General features: G+C 42.7%; 1 protein-coding gene and 1 non-coding gene across 3 annotated transcripts in view; both read left to right on the top strand.

Moving 5' to 3' along the window:
• Positions 1-1,576: 1,576 nt before the first annotated feature.
• Positions 1,577-21,107, top strand: part of MAML1 (mastermind like transcriptional coactivator 1) — a 60,963-nt gene continuing 41,432 nt past the window's right edge. For both annotated transcript variants that reach the window (XR_009694015.1, XM_061149649.1), the window contains exon 1: positions 1,577-1,931. Coding sequence is in view for 1 of the 2 variants with exons in the window: in XM_061149649.1 (XP_061005632.1) it covers positions 1,611-1,931 (321 nt within the window). In the remaining variant the exon portion in view is untranslated. The remainder of the gene's footprint in view (positions 1,932-21,107) is intronic.
• LOC133063048 (U1 spliceosomal RNA) lies at positions 8,518-8,676 on the top strand. The gene has a single exon (XR_009694355.1). It is a non-coding gene; the product is annotated as a U1 spliceosomal RNA (small nuclear RNA).

The raw sequence follows: 21,107 nt of genomic DNA, 5'->3' as shown, positions 1-21,107 counted from the left end.
TTTTTATTCAAAAATAAATGACTTGGAATCAGACTCCATCTTTTATATTCCTATTTAGGGATATTTTAGAACATTAGGTGAAAACTTTTTATGTAGTAGTAGGCTTTTGAATTGCTTTCTTTTGAAGAGTACACAAAATGTAGTGCTCCTAGTTACAATTATCTTTCCCATTAGAAAGGAACTTTAATTCTGGTGTAAAATTTATGTTTGAAGAATGGTTAAAGCAGGACTGTTACGGTGTTCATGAGCCCTAAGCACTTTTGCTTTGGTGGGTCACTTGTATTTTTTTACTGCATTTGTATAAAGACACGTACTATTTGAATAAAGACTCAATTTTTTCTTCTGCTTTTAAAACATTTTCATTGGCCTAGTAAGAAGTTACTGTACCAAATGTCGAGCTGTCGATGGTGTCTCATTTTGTAGCCTTTTGGCACCTACTGTTTCTTTTTAGCAGTTAGGGTGCCAATACCTGTTTCTAGTTTCTCTTGACCCAACAGACTGTCTAGTTTGATTGCTCCTGTTTTTTTCCCTAGTCTCCCACTTCCTTTGCTTACTAGGTATAGTACTAGAGTGTAATTGTCTTTATTTGGGTTTTGTCGTGTGATTCGGTTCTACCTAACAGACCATCTTTTAAACGTAAAACTCGCAGGCCAGGCTCCCCCGTTTTTTTTTTTAACTAAAGCATCATCCTTTGCAGTTCTACTGTGCCCACCCCCTCCCCAGGAGACTTCATATCCTTTTCCTCATGTCGGCTTTTTTTCTTTTAGTAGTTGTAACTTTTGAAATACTTTCATATGAGGGCAGATTGATACTCTCGATTCAGAATAGCGCATGAGGAAACCTCTTCAGCTCGAATGCAGTTCTTACCAACTGTAAGGCTGAATGTGAGGAGTGAGGTCGAAGAAAACCCGATGACACTGAAAAAGCGAGGCTACTGTTCAGCTTATCAAACCCGAATTTAAGAAGCGGTAGGGAAATGGTGAATCGCTATGGTGCCAGACCACCATCTGTGTCTGGCGGGTTACGCCGCGCCTACTGCCCCTCTTTCCGCGGCGGACCCGGAAGGGCCTGTTCGCGTGAGGCGGCGTTTAGAGCCAGCTTCTGTCGGTCACACTCAGCTGAGTGTTGAGGACTGAAGCCCGCCCAGCTGCTTCCCTCCGCTTCACTTGAGAGTTCCTTTTAAACTCCGCAAGGGAACAGCCCCGGCGCACCTCTAGTGTGCGCGGCCCCGCCCCTCGGGCGGCCCGCTCATCCTTCTCTAATTGGCCGCAGTGTCTGCTTATCAGCTGTGACGGCAGGCTCGCCCGCCGGAGCCCCGCCCTCTTCCGAGAGCCCCGAAAACAATTTTAAGATGGCGGCGGCGGCGGCGCGGAAAACAATGGGGCCGGGCCGGCGGGGACAGGCCGAGGCCTGAGGTGGGCAGCGAGCGCCTGCCCGGGTTGGGCCGAGCGGGGCCAGAGGAAGACCCCCGCCGCGCGCGAGCCCGTTCCGCAGCTCGCGGGACCATGGCGTGGCCGTGAGGCAGCCGGGCAGCCGGCAGGGAGCGGAGCGTGCAGTGCCCGCCGGCCCGAGAGGCCCGCCTCGGGCCTGGCCCGTGCAGCCCGCGGCCCATGGTGCTGCCCACCTGCCCCATGGCGGAGTTCGCGCTGCCGCGGCACAGCGCGGTCATGGAGCGCCTCCGCCGGCGCATCGAGCTGTGCCGGCGCCACCACAGCACCTGTGAGGCCCGCTATGAGGCCGTGTCGCCCGAGCGCCTGGAGCTCGAGCGCCAGCACACCTTCGCCCTTCACCAGCGCTGCATCCAGGCCAAGGCCAAGCGCGCCGGCAAGCACCGGCAGCCGCCCGCCCCGGCCCCAGCTCCGGCCCCGGCGCCAGCGGCGGCCCCCCGCCTCGATGCTGCCGACGGCCCTGAGCATGGCCTCCCAGTCGCGGTGAGTAGGACTCCGGGAGCAGCCCCTTCTCGGGAGATGCTGCCCCTGACGCCGCCCAGGGCCCTTTGAGACTGCCTCAGTGCCCGCAGCTGCTTGGGTCTCGCTCCGGGGAGGCTAACATGGCTGGGACTGAGGGGTTGTCATCTGCGGGAAATGGCACTGTGGCGTTGCTTTGGGAAAACAGGATCCTGAGGACCGACCTGAAGGCCCCGGCAGGGAAGGCTGGTGAACGGGCGGTGAAAGAGTTTTCCTCCAGACTTGATTTCGAAATTCTGAGAATTCTGTTTTGGAACAGATTGGCATTAAAGTTGTCTGTGATAATGGCCTCATTTATTCTGCAGCTGTCCTTTGAGTCCTTGCTTTTTGCAGGGTCAGGGCTTAAATATGGAAATAAGACGGACTTCAGCTGACCAAATGAAATTGTTCTGAATGGAAAGTCAAGACTCGTTGGAAATCTTCGTAGAGGCATAGTGCTGCTCATTGAGATGTACAAAAGTATTCTTTGTTTAGGCAACTCTGAAATTTTGTGAATTTGTGATTACAAGCAGTATTGTTGGCAGTCCCAGTTTTAATTAGAAGCCTGTTTAAAACCTCTGATACTAGAGTTTGTTGGTAAATTATTACACCCTTTTGGACTCTCAGTAGTGCTAGGGAAGTTTGTTGGTTAGAGGTTTTCCTTCCTGAAACTACTTATAAGGTTCGTTGCTGTTGTTTTCTTGGTAACTTAAAGTTTAGAACAAATGCTACCAATTTAATTTCTGTGTATTTTTATAATTCACGCCTTTATTAGGTCTCACCGGGCTGTTGCAGTACTCTTCACTAATTAGTATTCAGGTATTTAGTCTCTAACCCTTTAAATGCTGTGACCCTCACAGGCCCTATGCTCAGTTTGTATTATTTTTCTTATTCTCTCCCACACCAGCCTGGACTGCTGGACATCTCATTGCTTATTGTTATCAATTCTTATATAGTCAGGACTTCTCGTCCTCACTTTTCTTCTCTGTAAATTGAAGATGTGTTTGACCTCCTCTGAGATTCTTGTAAGATTCAAAAGAAATGAGTGTCGAGGTGAAAATACTTCATAAATGGAAAGGCTGCGGGTAAGACCCTCCCCCATCACCTCTCAGAATCCTGACATCCTTCAGGTACAGTTCATCTTCCTCTTTAAAACCAGTTTTCACCCTGCCCCACAGCAGTTAGAATCTGCTTTGTCGAAACATTAAGGAAATGCATTGCCTGTGCTATTTTAAATATTTTAAGCACATCCTTGCATGCTACTTTAGATGTGTCTTGAAAACTAGACTGTAAGCCCTAGGAGAACAGGGGGAGATGCAGCTCAAAGGAAAGACTTAAAGTTTTGGGTGGTCATTCCATTTAAGTAAACAGTGAAAGCCCATAAAAAAAAAATCTCAGTTTTACACACTAATAGTTGCCTGAACACCCCCTAGAATATATTAGTAGTGATTCAGTTTGTTTAAGGAGAGTAAGGATTTAGATCCTCTATGATATTTTTAGCCCTAAACTATTAGAGAGAAGTTGGACATGCTGTTTGAAGAGAAATTAGTTCTGAGTGTGTCAGAACTTGAGCTTGGCCTGTTTAGTCATTCCTTTGGGTGTTCAGGTGTGTCGTGTTATGTTGATGTCTTATCACATTAAACCTTGACCCATGGATTTCATGAGTTAAACTTTAGAATGGAATTGCTCTACTGCCTCCCTACTAGGAAGAGGGACCCTTTTAACTTCAGTCTCCACGTGATTCTAGGTGAGCTCTTTGGCTTTGGAGTAAAGTTTTAGGAATGGAAGATGAGTGTCTAGTAGAACCCATTTTAGTGGCTCCTTCAGTTCAGAGAGGGGGAGAGTTCTTGCCTTTTGGCCTTGAGAGAAAGCACAGCTTTGCGCAGAGAGATGGAGGGGAGAAAGTGATTATTATTTTTGACAATTCTGTATATGTATTTGATCTAATCAATATTCCTTAGTGAAAGTCATTTCCGGCTCTTTGCGATCCCATGGACTGTACAGTCCATGGCATTCTCCAGGCCAAAATACTGGAGTGGGTAACCTTTCCTTTCTCCAAGGGATCTTCCCAACCCAGGGATCGAACCCAGGTCTCCCACATTGCAGGTGAATTCTTTACCAGCTGAGCCGCCAGGGAAGCCCAATACTCCTTACATAAGGAATATTATTCTTACGTTTTCAAGAAGTCCTGTAGTACTCTTAGGCATCTGTTTCCTAGCAAAGTTACCATCAGCAAACCATTTGTACACGTGAAAATGGATCAAATCAAATTTACTAGTAGAGTCCAGTTTCTGCTTATTTTTCCCCCTTCTTAGGATATTCAACTACAGCTAAATCTTGACCAATTTCTGTTTACAGTAGATACTGTTACAGATGAATCAGAAACTGTGCTTCAGACTTTTTTCTACTCTAGTTGTCAAGGAATGACCTTATTAGGCTTTCTTTGTACTGCGTGTGCTCATTGAAAACCAAATAGTAGTGACAGGATTGACTTCTTTTTAATAGGGATGCCAAATAATAGAGAATTACCACTCACTTTATACAAACATTAATTCTGTCATGAAAATAGCCTTCTACAATAGCTTGAACATTTTCTTTTGGTAAAATGTTATAAAGGTTTATTCCTGGCCCCCTTATATAGCATTGCCATACTTTTGCTGCTTACTTCTTAAGTTGTTGTAATACTCTACCAAGAAATTTGACAGTTCCATGTCAACCATTCATGGAAGTTGCCTTTCCTGCTTAGTTTAGGAAATTATATTGTTTGTTAGGAAAGAATTACCAATACATTGTTAATTGTTTAGGAAATAATATTTCTCTTTGTTGCTCTCTTTTTAACTTTTATCTATACATAACTACACAAATAGTACAAAGAACATCGGCTTACCTTTACTTAGATTCTACCCGTTGTCATCATCATTCCTTATTTGCTTTATCATGTCACACATACTCTTTCTCTCCTCTCTACCTTTCTCTCTCCCTAAAAGTTCTGTTCTCTGAACCATCCGTGAGGGCACAGCACACCTGACTCTCTACCCCAAAACACCTCAGTGTGTACCTTCTAAGAGTTAAAGATGTGCAGACTTTCAGTAATTATTTTGTAGATTGAGCCTATGTAAGAATTATATAAATAATAAATTATTTTCAGAGAGTAGATATTTCTGAACATGAAACAGACATTGTGGGATAATTTTAGAGAAAAGATGAGTAATGTGGCTTTAGGATTGCATTTCTTCCTATAACATTCATGACCTTGTCCTAGCATCTTTCCTTTTTTATCAGTATCCCCTTTTCCACTGGGTGCCTGCCTTTAGCTTGAAACATGAACAGATATCCTCCTTTCTTTTGTCTTTTCTCACCCTCAAAATAGTGTTCTAGCTCCTTCCTTCTCTTTGCCCTTCCCACTGCACTTCCCATTTACTCATTTCCCCATTGTAATCTGCCTTCTACCTCTTCTACTTTTCCGAAGCTGCCCCCTTAAAGGACACCAAAGATGGACTTGCCAAATTCAGTGGCTTCTTAGTCATCATTCTTTTTGACTTCCTCCTTCCTAAGACTCTTCTGTTAGCTTCTACTCTCTTCTGATTTTCTTTCCAGCTTTCTGACTTTTCCTCAGTCTCCTTCTGCTTTCCTTTATTAATTCATGCAAAAAATACTTGAGTGCCCACTGTAGGTCAGAACATTTTTTTGGTTGCCAGGGATACAGCAGTGAACAAGACAGATTGAAACTCTGCTCTCATGGAGAGAGATCAATAAGTTTTAAAACTAATTTTAAGTTATAATAAATGCTAAGAAAAAGTGTAAAGTGATGTGATACTGAGCGATTTATAGTAGCAGTTTTAGATATGATAGTAGCAGCTCTGTCTTAATTTGGGTTGAATGACAGGAGATTATGAGTCAGCTGAAAGTTTCAGAAAAGAACATTCCAGTTAGAACTACCACCAGAAAGTTTCTGAGGCAAGAACCTTCTGAGCTTGCATGAAGAACAGAAAGGAGGGACAGTATGGGCAGAGCAGCAGGCAGTCAGCTGGTGTGAGAGCTGGCTAAGCAAGGGTCAGATCAAGTGCAGTGGGACGCAGTAGCAGGATTTGAAGGAAAAACATCACATGATCTAACATTTTTTAAAGGCCATTCTGATGCTACACGGAGGGTGTCTGGGATTGGTCTGGGCATGAGTAGTTGCAGTTCAGGCTTTTGCAGTGGTCTAGGCTGGAACTGTTTGTGGTAGGGCAGATGGAGAGGAGGTGGTGAATTCTGGATAGCCTCTGAAGGCAGAGGTGACAGAGGATGGTGATGGACTGAATGGATTGGATTGGAGGCAAATGGAAGGAGTTGAAGGGATTCTAAGTTTTTTGGCTTGAGAAACGTTCTTTGGACACTTTTAAATATTCATGTTCCCTAGTTTTTTTCACTCAATTTTCTTTTCCAGGGTTAATGTCATTGATTTTTTCATGCATCTATCACCTATTCTTCACATCTCTACCCAGGGTCAAATGCAGCTGTGTACTGCACATTTCCACTTTGATTCCCACGTTGTCCAAAAGGGACTCTCCGATTTTCTTGCCAGTCTTATATTTCTTCAGAGTATTTTCCCTTGTCCAGTCAACCAAAGTGGGAGCTTGGGAATTATCCACCCCTTTCTTCATTTCCATCTTTTTGTTTTGGCTGTGTCCTTCAGCATGTGGGGTCTTAGTTCCGCAACCAGTGATTGAACCTGTGCATTGGGAGCACAGAGTGTTAACCACTGTACCATCAGGGTAGTCCTTATTTCCATCTCTAAGTTGGTCATTTGTTCACCCAACATTGAACTCCTGCTGGGAACCAGGAATTGTGGTGCCACACTTATGTCATGTAGTCATCGCAAAGCCCTGCTGAAGACTGTAAAACCTATGGGAATACTAGGAAAGGGATGCCCCTTGGGTGAAGTTTGGAAAGTGTTACAGACTTTTAAAGTGGGTCTTAATATTTTGCCAGATGTTTTCCCAAAGGGTGTTACATGAAACACTAATTTCATGGGCTATTAAAAGAGTTCTAGAGTTGCACAGATTTGGGTGATACTGGAATAAACAAATTTAAACAGTTTCCTTTATTTAGGAGATTTCCAAACATTTAATAGCCTAATATGCATGTGGGCTTTCGCTCTTATCAAGGGGCATCTAATAGGATTTTGATCCCTTTGGAAAACTAAGCAAAAGCTCAAAACTGTGACAGTGAATAATTCTTTGAATTTAAGACTTTAAGTGCCAGAGGCTGGAAGATAAAACTGGAAAGGTAGGAGTCTATCACAAAAAGCTTTATGTTTGATACTAGGTGTTTGGACTAAATGATTATGAAACATTGTGAACCTCCCTGACAGATTTTTGTTGACATTTTAAGCTTATCAGAATTATAATGCATTTGTCATGTTGATCAGTGATATACTAAATTACTATAACTCAATTTAAATGAAATATATGAACTAAGAAAATTTATGTAACAATTAAGCACTATGTATGTTTAATGTGAATCAGCTGTTTTAAAAAGAGAAAAGGGCAAAAAATGCTATTTATAGTGGCAGAGGATATAACTTCCAGAGAATCATAAATGTTAACATTTAAAAATAAAATGATTACATCACCTTTTTAAAATGTCTAGTGGAATCTGAAAACCTTAGTGATGTGCTTTTGTCAGCCACTTAAAGAATGCTTTTCTACAACGGAAATTTTATCTTGTAGTTAATTGACTTTTCTTGGCTGCACTGGGTCCTTCTTACTGCACGTGGTTCTCTGGTTGCGTTGCCTCTTCTTGCTGAGGGGCACAGGCTAGCGTGCGCAGACTCAGTAGTCGTGCTGCACGGGCCCAGTTGCTCTCAGACATGCAGAATCCTCCCCGACAAGGGATCAAACCTGTGTCCCCTGCATTGGCAGCTGGATTGCTAACCACTGGACCACCAAGGACGTCCCAGAAATTTTTTCTTTTGAAACTTGCATTTCTTCTTTCTTTTCTTTTTCTTTATTGATGTATAGTTGATTTACAGTGTTGTGCTAGTTTCAGACACATAGCAGAGTGATTCAGCCATGCACACATATATATCTATTTTTTTCTCAAGATTCTTTTTTTCTTATAGGTTATTAAAACTATGCAGTGAATTCCCGTTCTGCTCTTATTAAAGTCAATTTATAGGGAATTTCCTGGTGGTCTAGTGATTGGGACTCTGCTCTTTCACTTCAGAGGACCCAGGTTCGATCCCTGGTAGAGGAAAAAATCCCACAAACCCCATGGTGCAGCCAAAAAAAAAAAAAGTTGATTGATACAAAAGAATATATGTGGGTAGGGGGGATCGGGATGAGGAATACATGTAAATCCATGGCTGATTCATGTCAATGTATGTCAAAAACCACTACAATATTGTAAAGTAATTAGCCTCCAACTAATAAAAATAAATGGAAAAAAAAGAATATATGTAGTATTTATAAGATTCTATGTGTTATATATATTTAATATTTTAATAAGTTATTATAGTAAATTAGTATATAACAACACACATTATAACTTTTTATAAATAACTTATGCAAAAAAGTACAGGTTTATTATACTTACCTGGCAGGGGAGATAACGGTGATCACCAAGGTGGTTTTCCCAGGTTAATCCTTTGCACTCCGTATGTGCTGACTCCTGCAATTTCCCCAAATGTGGGAAGTTCAACTGCATGATTTGTGGTAGCAGGGGACTGTGTTCACGTTTTCCCCTGAAGAAAAAAAGGTACAGGTTTATTAGACTTGCCTCTCAGTGAGATGGAGGAGGCTTTTCCACCTGAATTTGTTCACATAACTGTGGGTGAATATTACTTATTGACAAAATGACAGTTTTTAATTCTATTCCTATTTTTTTGTCTTTACAAATGTAAGTTCCAGAAATCCTTTTTGCCTAAGTATAAAAGAAAGGAAGAAATTTAATTTTAGTAACATTCAAGTTTTTGAAATTTGAGTTGTATCCCCGAAATCATGTAGTGATATATATCATCAAAAATTAATTTGTTAATTAGATGACAACTTGGTTAGGTACACTGTCAATTTTAATGAAAGCAGAAAATTAGAGACCATCTGACTTATAAAAGGATAATCTTCATCATCAGTCATTCACTTTCTCACTTACCAAGAAATGTAACAGAGGCTTTACCAAATCTTATCAATTGATTGTCGATTATACCTGTTATTCTTCCATTTAGAAGGACCTTGTATAACCTAATATACTCAAAATTGATTGGGAAAATAAAAATATTGTTCACTTCAATACATCTTTGCCAGTAGTTTTTGATAAATACTTTTATCCACTTCAGATATGTTTTCATCAAAACCTTAGAACTGTGACTGTAACTTGTTTACTGTATGCAAAATGTCTACCACGTAACCCAGTTGGCAAAATCAGTCTTCATTGTCAGGTTAATCAGCTTTTTGTCAGAAAAAGTTTGACTTCATTTTTCAAATACACATAATACTATACATCCCATGAATACCATCTCACTTCTGAATTCTAAGGGAGAGAGTTGAACAGTGTGGAGCCTCATCATGAGTTTTGTTGTCTTATCAAATACTGTGCATTGCTTGCATGTATCTTACTCATATTACACATTCTTTTGAAGAGCTGTATGTTATTGGTGAGTTGAGGATGGAAGAATGATGTTTTTATGATGAAAAATATCAGCACTCTGGCTGCCCACTCTGCCCAGTCTAATTCAAAGCATCCCAACTCACAGGCTAAACTTTGGCAAGTTAAGTATTCAAGGACCTTAAGTTAGTGAAAAACTATTGTGCCTAGCAGAGCAGTGTAAGACACTGTGGTATAAAGTGAACTTGGGAGCATCATCAGTGTTGCTGGCCTGGTGGAGCAGCCTCTCATTGAGGTATTACAGCAGTTGGCACTGTGGAAATGAAGCCCATATGCCGCACTCCAAGATCCCTAAAATGCTTTGAATGCAGTTCTTTTTAAATGGCCTAATTTCTCTAGATGTCTTCTCATGTATGCCCTTCCTTAGTCATATAATGCCTGACACCCGCTCACCATTCAGGACTCTGCTCATGTGTCATCTTCTTTAGGACCTCTTCTCTAAGTCCTTTCTCTAGCCAGGCTGGGTACTTAACCTCTGCCAGAACAACCACACTGTACTTTAATTAGTGTGTTTGCTGTTCTCCATTAGACTGTGAGCATCCTGAGAGCAAGACCAGTAATGTAGCACAAACCTTGTACAATTTGGCAGTCAGCAAGCATTTGTTGAATAAATGTTGATGATATTGTGGAAGGAGCTGTGAATTGGGAGTCAGAAGCTGTATGTTTTTAGGTTGGAGTCATTTCAGAGGTGGACTAAACAGAGGCGACAGTAGACCCTGATTTATACTGCCATGCTCATTGTGGCCTTGTTCATAATAGCTGAGAGGTGGAAGCAATCTTAAGTTTCCATCAGCAGATGAATGGATGAACGTGATGTATACATACAGTGGACTATTATTCAGCCTTAAAAAAGAGGGAAATCTTGTCTCATGTTGAAACGGATGAATCTTAAGGACATTGTGCTAAATGAAATAAACCAATTTCTGGAAGACAAACACTGCATGGTTCCATTTATCTGAGATATCTAAAATAGTTGAGCTCTTAGAAAGTATAAAATGGTAGTTGCCAGGGGCTGGAGGGAAGGGGAGAATTATTTAATGGGTGTACAGCTTCAGTTTTGTAAGATGAAGAGCACTAGAGATTTGTTGCATGGCAGTGTGCGTACAGTTAACACTGCTACTGTACTGTACACGTAAGAAAGCTCACGATGCAAACTTCTATGATGAGGGGTTTTGACCACCTTTTTTTTAAGTGTAGTTGAATTGCAGTGTTGCGTTACTTGTTGCTGTATAGCAAAGTGACTCAGTTTTACATACACACACTTTTTCATATTCTTTTCCGTTATGGTTTATCACAGGATATAGAATACAGCTACCTGTGCTATATAGTAGGACCCTGTTTATCCATTCTATATATTACCAGTTCGCATCTGCTAGTCCCAAACTCCCAGTGCAGCCCTCTCCCATTCCTTACTGCCTTGGGAACCACCAGTCTGTTCTCTGTGTCCCTGATTCTATTTTCATTTCATAGATAGGTTCATTTGTGATCACAGTATTTAAAAAGTTAACTACAAGACAAAAACTATAATTTTCCAAGTCATATGCTTGGAAAATTTTTAACAATTATAAGGGTTTTATTTATTTATTTATTTACTGGCCACACCATGTGGCATGTGGCATCTTAGCCCTGTGACCAGGGATGAACCTGAGCCTCCTGCTTTGGGAGTGTGGAGTCCTGACCACTGGACAGGCAGGTGGACTGGATGCCGCATGCTCCAGCTAAGAGCCTTCCTGCCACAATTGAGACCTGGTGCACCCGAGAGAAAGAGTAAGGCTTGTCAATGATACTAGAAAGACCAGAGTCACTGTAAAGTCTTAATAAATATTAATAAAGACATGATAGATGCTATGATTTTCTGCCTAAATATAATACAAGGAAGAACCTTATATGTATGTATCTCTATTCCTATATAGTATCTTTATTACCATAAATGAATAAAGTCTGTTAATCTAAGCAAAAATAAAGGTTGATGCTGCTAATGAGCACAATGCATGCAGGCGAGATAAAGCTATTTATGGGCCAGGAGTCAAAAAACCTGCATGCAGTGAAAATTTTGGCTTAAAGTAATCTTGTGATTTTAGACATGGCACTTACAGCGAATGCTGTAAAGAACAATACTGCATAGGAACCTAGAATGTTAGGTCCATGAATCGAGGTAAAATTGGACATGGTCAAGCAGAAGACGGCAAGAGTGAGCATCAACATTTTAGGAACAAGTGAACTGAAATGGGCAAGAACAGACAAATTTAATTCAGGTGGCCAGTATATCTACTACTGTGGGCAAGAATCCCTTAGAAGAAATGGAGTAGCCCTCATAGTCAACAGAAGAGTCCAAAATGTAGTAGCTGGGTGCAATCTCAAAAACAACAAAATAATCTGAGTTTGTTTGCAAGGCAAACCATTCAACATCACAGTTATCCATGCCCCAACCACTAATGCCAAAGAAGCTGAAGTTGAAAGGTCTTCTGTGAAGACCTGTAAGACCTTATAGAACTATAAGACCTGTAAGACCTTATAGAACACCCCCAAAAGACATCCTTTTCATCATAGGAGATTAGAATGCAAAAGTAGGAACTCAAGAGATACCTGAAGTAACAGGCAAGTTTGGCCTTGGAGTACAAAATGAAGAAGGGCAAAGGCTACCAGAGTTTTGCCAAGAGAATGCACTGGTCATAGCAAACACCTTCTTCCAACAACACAAGAGATGACTCTACGCATTGACATCACCCAATGGTCAATACTGAAATCAGATTGATTATATTCTTTGCAGCCAGAGATGGAGAAGCTATATATAGTCAGCAAAAACAAGACTTGAAGCTGACTGTAGTTCAGATTATGAACTTCTTACTGCCAAATTCAGACTTAAATTGAAGAAAGTAGGGAAAACCAGTAGGCCATTCAGGTATGACCTAAGTGAAATCCCTTATGATTATTTAGTGGAAGTGACAAATAGATTCAAGAGATTAGATCTGGTAGAGTGCCTGAAGAACTATGGATGGAGGTAAGTAACATTGTACAGGAGGCGGTGACTGAAACCATCCCAAAGAAAAGTGCAAGAAGGCAAAATAGTTGTCTGAGAAGGCCTTACAAATAGCTGAGAAAAGAAGAGAGGAGAAAGGAAAAGTTATATCCAATTGAATGTAGAGTTCCAGAGAACAGAAAGGCGAGATAAGAAAGCCTATGTGAACAGTGCAAAGAAATAGAGGAAAACAATAGAATGAGAAAGACTAGAGATCACTTCAAGAAAATTGGAGATACCAAAGGAACATACCATGCAAGGATGGGCACAATAAAGGACAGAAATGGCAAGGACCTGACAGAAGCAGAAGAAATTAAAAAAAGGTGGCAAGAATACACGGAAGAACTATACAAAAAAGATCTTAAGGAGCTGGATAACCATGATGGTGTGGTCAGTCAACTAGAGCTGGACATCCTGGAGTGTGAAGTCAAATAGGCCTTAGGTAGCATTACTATACAAACAAAGTTAGCGGAGGTGATGGAATTCCAGCTGAGCTATTTCAAATCCTAAAAGATGATGCTGTTAAAGTGCTGCACTCAACATGTCAGCAAATTTGGAAAACTCAGCAGTGGCCACAGGACTAGAAAAGGTCAGTTTTCATTCCAATCCCAAAGAAGGGCAATGCCAAAGAATGTTCAAGCTACCATACAGTTGTGCTCATTTTACATGCCAGCAAGGTAATGCTCAAAATCCTTCAAGCTAGGTTTCAGCAGTACATGAACTGAGAACTTCAAGATGTACAAGCTGGATTTAGAAAAGGCAGAGGAACCAGAGATCAAATTGCCAACATCTGTTGGATCATAGAAAAAGCAAAGGAATTCCAGAAATACATCTACTTCTGCTTTGTTGACTTTGCTAAAGCATTTAACTGTGTGGGTCATAACAAACTGTGGAAAATTCTTTAAGAGATGGGAATATCAGACCACCTTACCTGTCTCCTGAGAAACCTGTATGCGGATCAAGAAGCAGCAATTAGAACTGGACAAAGAACAACAGGCTGGTTCAAAATTGAGAAAGGAGTTCATCAAGTATGTATGTTGTCACCCTGCTTATTTAACTTCTGTGCAGAGTATATCGTGCAAAATCTGGGCTGAATGAATCACAAGCTGGAATCAAGATTGCCAGCAGAAATATCAGCAACCTCAGATATGCAGATGATATCAATATAATGGCAGAAAGTAAAGAGTGAAAGAGCCTCTTGATGAAGTGAAAGAGGAGAGTGAAAAAGCTGGCTTAAAACTCAGCATTCAGAAAACTAAGATCATGGCATCTGGTCCCATCACTGCATGGTAAGTAGATGGGGGAAAGTGGAAACAGTAACAGATTTTCTTTTCTTGGATTCCAAAATCATTGCGGACACTGACTGCAGCCATGAAATTAAAAAAAACAAAAAACAAAAAACACTTGTTCGATGGAAGGAAAGCTATGACAAACTGCTGCAACTGCTGCTGCTAAGTCGCTTCAGTCATGTCTGACTCTGTGCGACCCCACAGACGGCAGCCCACCAGGCTCCCCCGTCCCTGGGATTCTCCAGGCAAGAACACTGGAGTGGGTTGCCATTTCCTTCGCCAGTGCATGAAAGGGAAAAGCAAAAGTGAAGTCACTCAGTCGTGTCCGACTCCTAGTGACCCCATGGACTGCAGCCTACCAGGCTCCTCTGTCCATGGAATTTTCCAGGCAGGAGTACTGGAGTGGGTTGCCATTGCCTTCTCCGATGACAAACTAGACAGAATATTAAAAAGCAGAGACATCACTTTGCCAACAGAAGTCAGTATAGTCAAAGCTATGAATTTTTCAGTAGTCTTTTGTGGAGGTGAAAGTTGGACCATGAGAATTGTAAGCACCAAAGCATTGATAACTGTGGTACTAGAGAAGACTCTTGAGAGAGTCTTGCACAGCAAGGAGATCAAACCAGTCAATCCTAACGGAAATCAATCCTCAGTATTCATTGGACAGACTGATGCTGAAGCTTCAATACTTTGGCCACCTGATGCAAAGAGCGGACTTACTGAAAAAGACCCTAATGCTGGGAAAGAGGAGAAGGGAGAGACAGAGAGATCAGATGATTGGATGGTGTCACTGACTCAATGGACATGAGTTTGAGCAAACTCCAGGAGTTAGTGAAGGACAGGGGAACGTGGTGTGCTGCAGCCCATGGAGTGGCAAAGAGTCAGAGATGACTTAGCAAGTGAACAACAACAAATTGTGTGATTTTAGGCATGGCGCTTACTCTCTGCTCCAACTTTTTTACCTTTCAAAGTTATTAAGGAAATACTCTGAGACCAAAAATTGTAAACTGAATAGAAAATTTTACCACCAAAGGAGGGAAACTAGTCTAGCACAGTCTAGGCTCCAAGGCATGGATGTGCAGTGGTTCAGGGGAGGAAAAATTGGATGATCTTTTTAAAACCTGAAGACCACAAACCATCTTCTTCTCCCTCATTGGGAAAGCAGAATCTCTGAGTGTTGCTGATTGGCTAATGATACCAGCACCTTTCCACTACGGAAGCCGTAGGCTGGCTGGAGACGGTCAGCTGTGTAAGGGGCCGCTGTCTCGGGACTCCGCCCTCAGCCGCCTCTGCTGCGTATACGTAAGGTGCCTGCTTTGGGATCATGGTGTCCAGTCAGGTCTGCTCTGATATAGGTGACCTAGCTGGTCATGTCGGAGAAGGCAATGGCACCCCACTCCAGTACTCTTGCCTGGAAAATCCCATGGATGGAGGAGCCTGGTAGCCTGTAGTCCATGGGGTTGCTAAGAGTCGGACACGACTGAGCGACTTCACTTTCGCTTTTCACTTTCATGCACTGGAGAAGGAAATGGCAACCCACCCCAGTGTTCTTGCCTGGAGAATCCCAGGGACGGGGGAGCCTGGTGGGCTGCCATCTATGGGGTCGCATAGAGTTGAACACGACAGACGTGACTTAGCAGCAGCAGCAGCTGGTCATGTCAAGAGAATTTTGAAAGAACCAGACTCTTTTAAATTTATTGTCATTTTGTCCTCATAGGAGTCTCATAGGATAGATATTATATCCAGTTTTACATGTCAGGAAACTTAAGACTCGTAGATTAACTTACCAAGGTTGCCAACTCAGTGGTAGGACCAGAAATTCAGACCAAACTCCAGTAGCAAAACTCTATCCTTCTACTCTGTCATTTGGCTTCTGCAGATGAGATCCTGCATGAGAAAGTTTCATAAAAATTAGATGTTTTTTTAGAAACAAATTGGTTAATATGTTATTTAGTGTAGATTAGAAACAAACTGGTTAATATGTTATTTAGTGTAGAACAATGATCTTTCAAGGATACTCTGTGGCAGAGGGCCAGTGTGTCAGAATTACAATGGTCCCCACTTAAGTGCACCTTTGCTTTCTACTGTTTGAGTTACCGGCGGTCAACTATTGTCTGAAAATATTTAATGGAAAATTCTAGAAATAAATCATAAGTTTTCAATCATGTGCCATTCTGAGCAGTGTGTGAAATCTTGTGCTGCCTCACTCTGTCTGCCTGGGGATATGAATCACCCCTTTTGTCTCACATATCTATGATGTGTATACGACACACCCCGTAGTCACTTAGCCATCCGGGTTATCAGATTGATTGTCCTGGTGTTTAAGTGCATGTGTTCATCTAACTCTCATTTTACTTAATAATGGTCCCAAAACAGAAGAGTATCGTGATGCAGGAAATTTAGAGATGCCAAAGAGAAGGTGTGAGGTACTTCCTTTAAGTGAAAAGGATACAGAGTTCAGTACCATCCCTGGGTTCAGGCGTCCACTGGGAGTGGAACCCCATGGATAAGGAGGGGACTGCAGTACTTGGGGCATTTTTAACTGTGATTCTTTTTTGTCTGCAGATAACCCTCCCTCTTCCACCCCTCCCTTGACTTTCATCCCTTCTCACTGCTAAAATGAGTCACTCTTACTGATGGGAATGTGTCCTGTCCCTTAGTTGTGTGGGGATCGCTTAGATGTCTTCTCAGGTTTTCACTCTTTGGGACACATTATACACCTGCATCCTTGCCATAGCTTCAGAACAGGCAGAGGATACATCCCATTCCTTGATTTGGAGCTTGGACTTAGGAATTGCTTTGGCCAATGAGATGTTATGAAACAGTAATTTTTTTTTAATTCAGAAAACAAAAACTGAGAAATATTATAAAATGTGAAATACATGTGTGAATTATACATATGAAGTATGAGTAATTTTCCCAAAAAGGAAAGGAAAAAAAAAAAGAGAAAAAGCTAAAAATAGCAAAGAAAATTTGAGGACGAGTGTAGGAGATTGAACATGAGAAAAACAGAAATTACTGGAAGAAAGCAATGATTTAATTTGAGAATTTAAGGGTGTGAGTTGCCAGATCAAAGGGCCACATTGTGCTCAGCACTGGGAAGGAAAATAGACCCATGGCAGTCATAAAACTTCTCAACATTGAGTTTAGAGGATAGAACAGACTTCCGGCATGGGGAGGGTACTAGGTCACATATCAAGAATCAAGAGTATCTTTGGACTTCTTGGCAGCAACATAGGAATCAAAAAGGCAATAGTACAGTGCTGAAATTCTGAAGTAAAACAGTTACCAACCTAGAATTATATAGCTAGCCAGAGTATACAGCAAGAATGAGTATAAAATAGTCATTTTCAGAAATCAGAGATTTAAAAAATTTTAACTGTCACATACCTTTTCTTAAGTTACTGTAAGAAATACTGCATCAAAATTGAAAGAATAAATCAAGGAAGAGTAAAACATGAGACACGGAAGATACGAGATCCAACAGAGAAAAATGGCAGGGTTTCACGTGGAGGAGGAAGGAAAGGGGTCCCAGTATGACAGCTCTGCATCAGGTGTGACAGGCAGCTGAGCCACGCTGCTGCAGTGCGAGCCAGCACTCAGATCCCCAGGTCCGCACAGAGCGCAGAACGCCAGGAAAACGTGGCCCAGGTCCTCATCAGTACTGGGCTCATCCTGATCATGTCTTCTTTTCACGCTTTGCCAGGGACACTCATGGACGTTTTCACCTTTTCCCTGAGAGCAGGAGGTCGGCCACACTGGACCTCTCTCCCAGGCCAGACTTCCGCTGCATGCCCAGTGCCTGGCCCGCGTGCTGCTTGTGTGGCCAGGCTCCCGGCTGTGGAAAGCCCTGTGTTCCCCAGGACTGACTTGTGACCTTGCTTGCCTCTTCCTCAGAGGGGGCCTTGTCAACTTCCATGGAAGCGGAAGTCAGACCACGGCCTGAGACTGCCCTGCTCGCTTCCTTCTGGAGCCTCTGTCCGGGGAGATGAGTGCTGCCCTCTCCTCACGGGGCTGGTATTCGCTGGCCCTCATTTTCAAGACTAGGTGCTGTGTGGTTTGGGGATAGATTACTTGAGGGTGGTAGAACTATTATTAAAAGCAATTAACACAAAATCAGGATATTAATTATTTGTGGCAAGTGTTGAAGAGAAGAGAAACGGACTTCTAAGGAGAACTTCTCCGACTTAATGTGCATGTGAATCCCTTGGAGATCCTGTTAAAACACAGATTCTAAGGCAGAGGAGGAGGCTGAGATTCAGCATTTTTTAAACTTTCCAGGTGATGGTCATTCTTTTGTGGGACAATACTTTGAGTGCCAGCATTCTAAAGTGCTGGACTCTCGTTTCTTAACTTGAGCAGTTGATACACAGTGTTCATTTTATTATTAGTCTTTATATATGCATATGTTGTTATATCTTTCACAACGAAAAGATTTTAACTGCAAAGGAAAAAAGTAATAGAAGAAGGATGTATTGAGCAAAAATCCTGGAGATGTAAACATGTCAAATCATAAAAGCCTTGAATACTTTATTATATTAGGGTTCTCCAGAGAAACAGTACCATTAGGAGACATATATGGGGGCGGGGAGGGGGGCATTGATTGGTTTTACTGTAATGAATGGGCTCACACAGTGACAGAGGTGGACAAGTCCCAAGATGTGCAGTTGGCAAGCTGAAGACCCTGGAGAACCAGGGCTATAGTTCCACAGTTTGGTATGCTCCAGACTCCGTGAAGAGCCAGTGTTCCAGGCCCCAGTGAAGAGGGGCCTCAGAATGACAGTAGTCAGTCCGCATAAGAGCTTGTCAGAGGAAAACCAGATAGGCTCCCCTAGAAGATGAAGAGATGGAATGTCTTATGTGAACGCACATCTCAAGAGACAGCTAGAGCACTGGCATAGAATCCGGCTGACAAAGGTGTGGAAAACCACAGGAAAAGAGTATAACCTTTTGCAGTGTTGTCCTAAATGTTTTTATTAGGAAGTCCAGTCACAGGTTGGACTCTGAGGTGTGGTGTGAGCACATGTGTGCAGTCTGTGTAAGCTGTCCTGTGGAGAGCTGGGCTTTCGTGCGTGCTCTCTAACTGTGCAGCCCTGGCCTCCAGGAGGGAGCTGTGCCACTGCAGGCAGGTGTCCGAGCTCGCTTCCCAGCGTTCTCTGTTGTGTCTCCTAGACGTGAGCAGGATTGTTACGCTGTGAGCAGCCGTCACTCTCGTGTTCATGCCACACACACGCTCGTCTGCTCTTGCTTTTGCGTTCCAGTGTACTGCTGATCTTCCTCTTGCTGCTTTTACCCTTTCTGAGCCTTAGTTCCCTTCCGTGTGACATGGTGATGACAGCTGCTTTGCAGAGTTACTCTGCCTAGCACAGAATGTGTACTTAATAAATGATAACTCTTCCTGCTTTAGGAGACTTCTTTTCATATTTATGTATTTTTAAATTTTTATTTATTTTTGGCTGTGCTGGGTCTTTGTTGCTGTGCTCAGGTTTTCTCTAGCTGCAGTGAGGGAGGGCTGCTCTCTAGTTGGGGTCCACAGGCTTCTCATTGCAGTGGCCAATCGCACAGGCTGTCATTGCGAGGACTCAGGAGTTGCAGTACATTGGCTTAGGTGCCCTGAGGTGTGTGGGATCTTCCCAGACCAGTGTCTCCTGCATCAGCAGGTGGATTCTTAATCACAGGACCACCAGGGAAGTCCAGGGGATTTCTTTTTAAATGTTTGTTTTTATTTTGTTGTTTCTGATCTCCTGCTGCCCTTTGTTCATCAAATGAAGTATGAACTGGTTTGGCAAACTTGGCAATCTGAACCACCAGGCAGAGTTTAGAGGTCTGTTTACTGATCGGCATTAATGACTCAAGCCCCAATCTAGTGCTGAAAAGACAGTTGAAAGGGAGTGACCCTTCCTTTGTGCTGTGTTACATGTGCCACATTAGAGGGTAACATGAAAAGCCAGGGGGAACTCTGCAGTCACCTCTGGGAATTGAGGAAGACTTTATTTTTTTTTTTATTTTTTTTTTGTTGTTGTTGCAAATGGCAAAATTTTATTCTTTTTTTACAGTGGTGTTCCATTGTGTGTGTATGTATATATACACAACATATCTTTATTCATTCTTCTTTTGATGGACACAGGAGCAGATTTATTTTTAAGTCTTTCAAAATTTGATAATACATGACTAAAAAGTCAAAACATTTTGTGCAGAAGAATTCCAAATAATTTATGTAGATATTCCACCCCCAAGAGAATGGAGTATCATTCCCCACTCCTTAAGTGTGGGCTTCAGATAATGACAGTACAATATAGAAAAGCGGGGCAGAGTAACAGTACAGTGGAGAAACCTGAAACAAACACCACCTCAGCCAGGTGATCAAGTCATGTTTATAATAGGATATGTATCCTGGATGTAATGTAAAGCTGCTAAGTCACTTCAGTCGTGTCCGACTCTGTGCAACCCCATAGACGGCAGCCCACCAGCTCCCCCGTCCCTGGGATTCTCCAGGCAAGAACAGTGGAGTGGGTTGCCATTTCCTTCTCCATTGAGGAAGACTAATGTGGGCACTAGGTGCTCTTGACTGGAGTGCTGAGGGATGCCCGCATCGCTCCCTGTGTCCCTGGGACATCCACTTCTCTGCCTGCTCACCTGCATCCGTAAGACCACACACCCACGGCCTCTCCCCATCGCAGGCCTGGGAGTCCCTCAAAACAGACCAGTGAACCTGACCTCTCTGCTGCCACCTGCCGTTTCTTACTCTGCTCTACCCACACCTGTGTACCCAGGTACACACTTTTTCCAAAGACCTTTGGGCAAAACCCTGTCAGCAAACCTTAGCAGTTCCACCTTCAGCATACATCCAGAATTGGCCACAGCTCAGCACCTCTGCTACCATCACTCCGATCTAGGCCATTGTTTCTTTCTTTTAAAAGAAAAAAAAAATTGTTTTGGCTGTGCTGGATCTTCGTTGCTGTGCAGGCTTTCTTCCAGTTTTGGTGCCAGGGCGCTACTCTCTAGTTGCGTTCTGTGGGCTTCTCAGTGCAGTGACTGCTCGTGTTGCAGAGCATGGGCTCTGGGGTGCATGGGCTCAGCAGTTATGGCCCTTGGGTTTCAGGGCTCAGGCTCCAGAGCTGTGGCTCACAAACTTAGTTGCTCCATGGCATGTGGGATCTTCCTGGACCAGGGATTAAACCCATGTCTCCTGCATTGGCACAGGGA

Source organism: Dama dama, chromosome 9 (assembly GCF_033118175.1).
Source record: "Dama dama isolate Ldn47 chromosome 9, ASM3311817v1, whole genome shotgun sequence".
NCBI classification, from domain to species: domain Eukaryota; kingdom Metazoa; phylum Chordata; class Mammalia; order Artiodactyla; family Cervidae; genus Dama; species Dama dama.
Note: the sequence above shows the minus strand (reverse complement) of the source record. Positions and strands in the feature narration are given on the sequence as shown.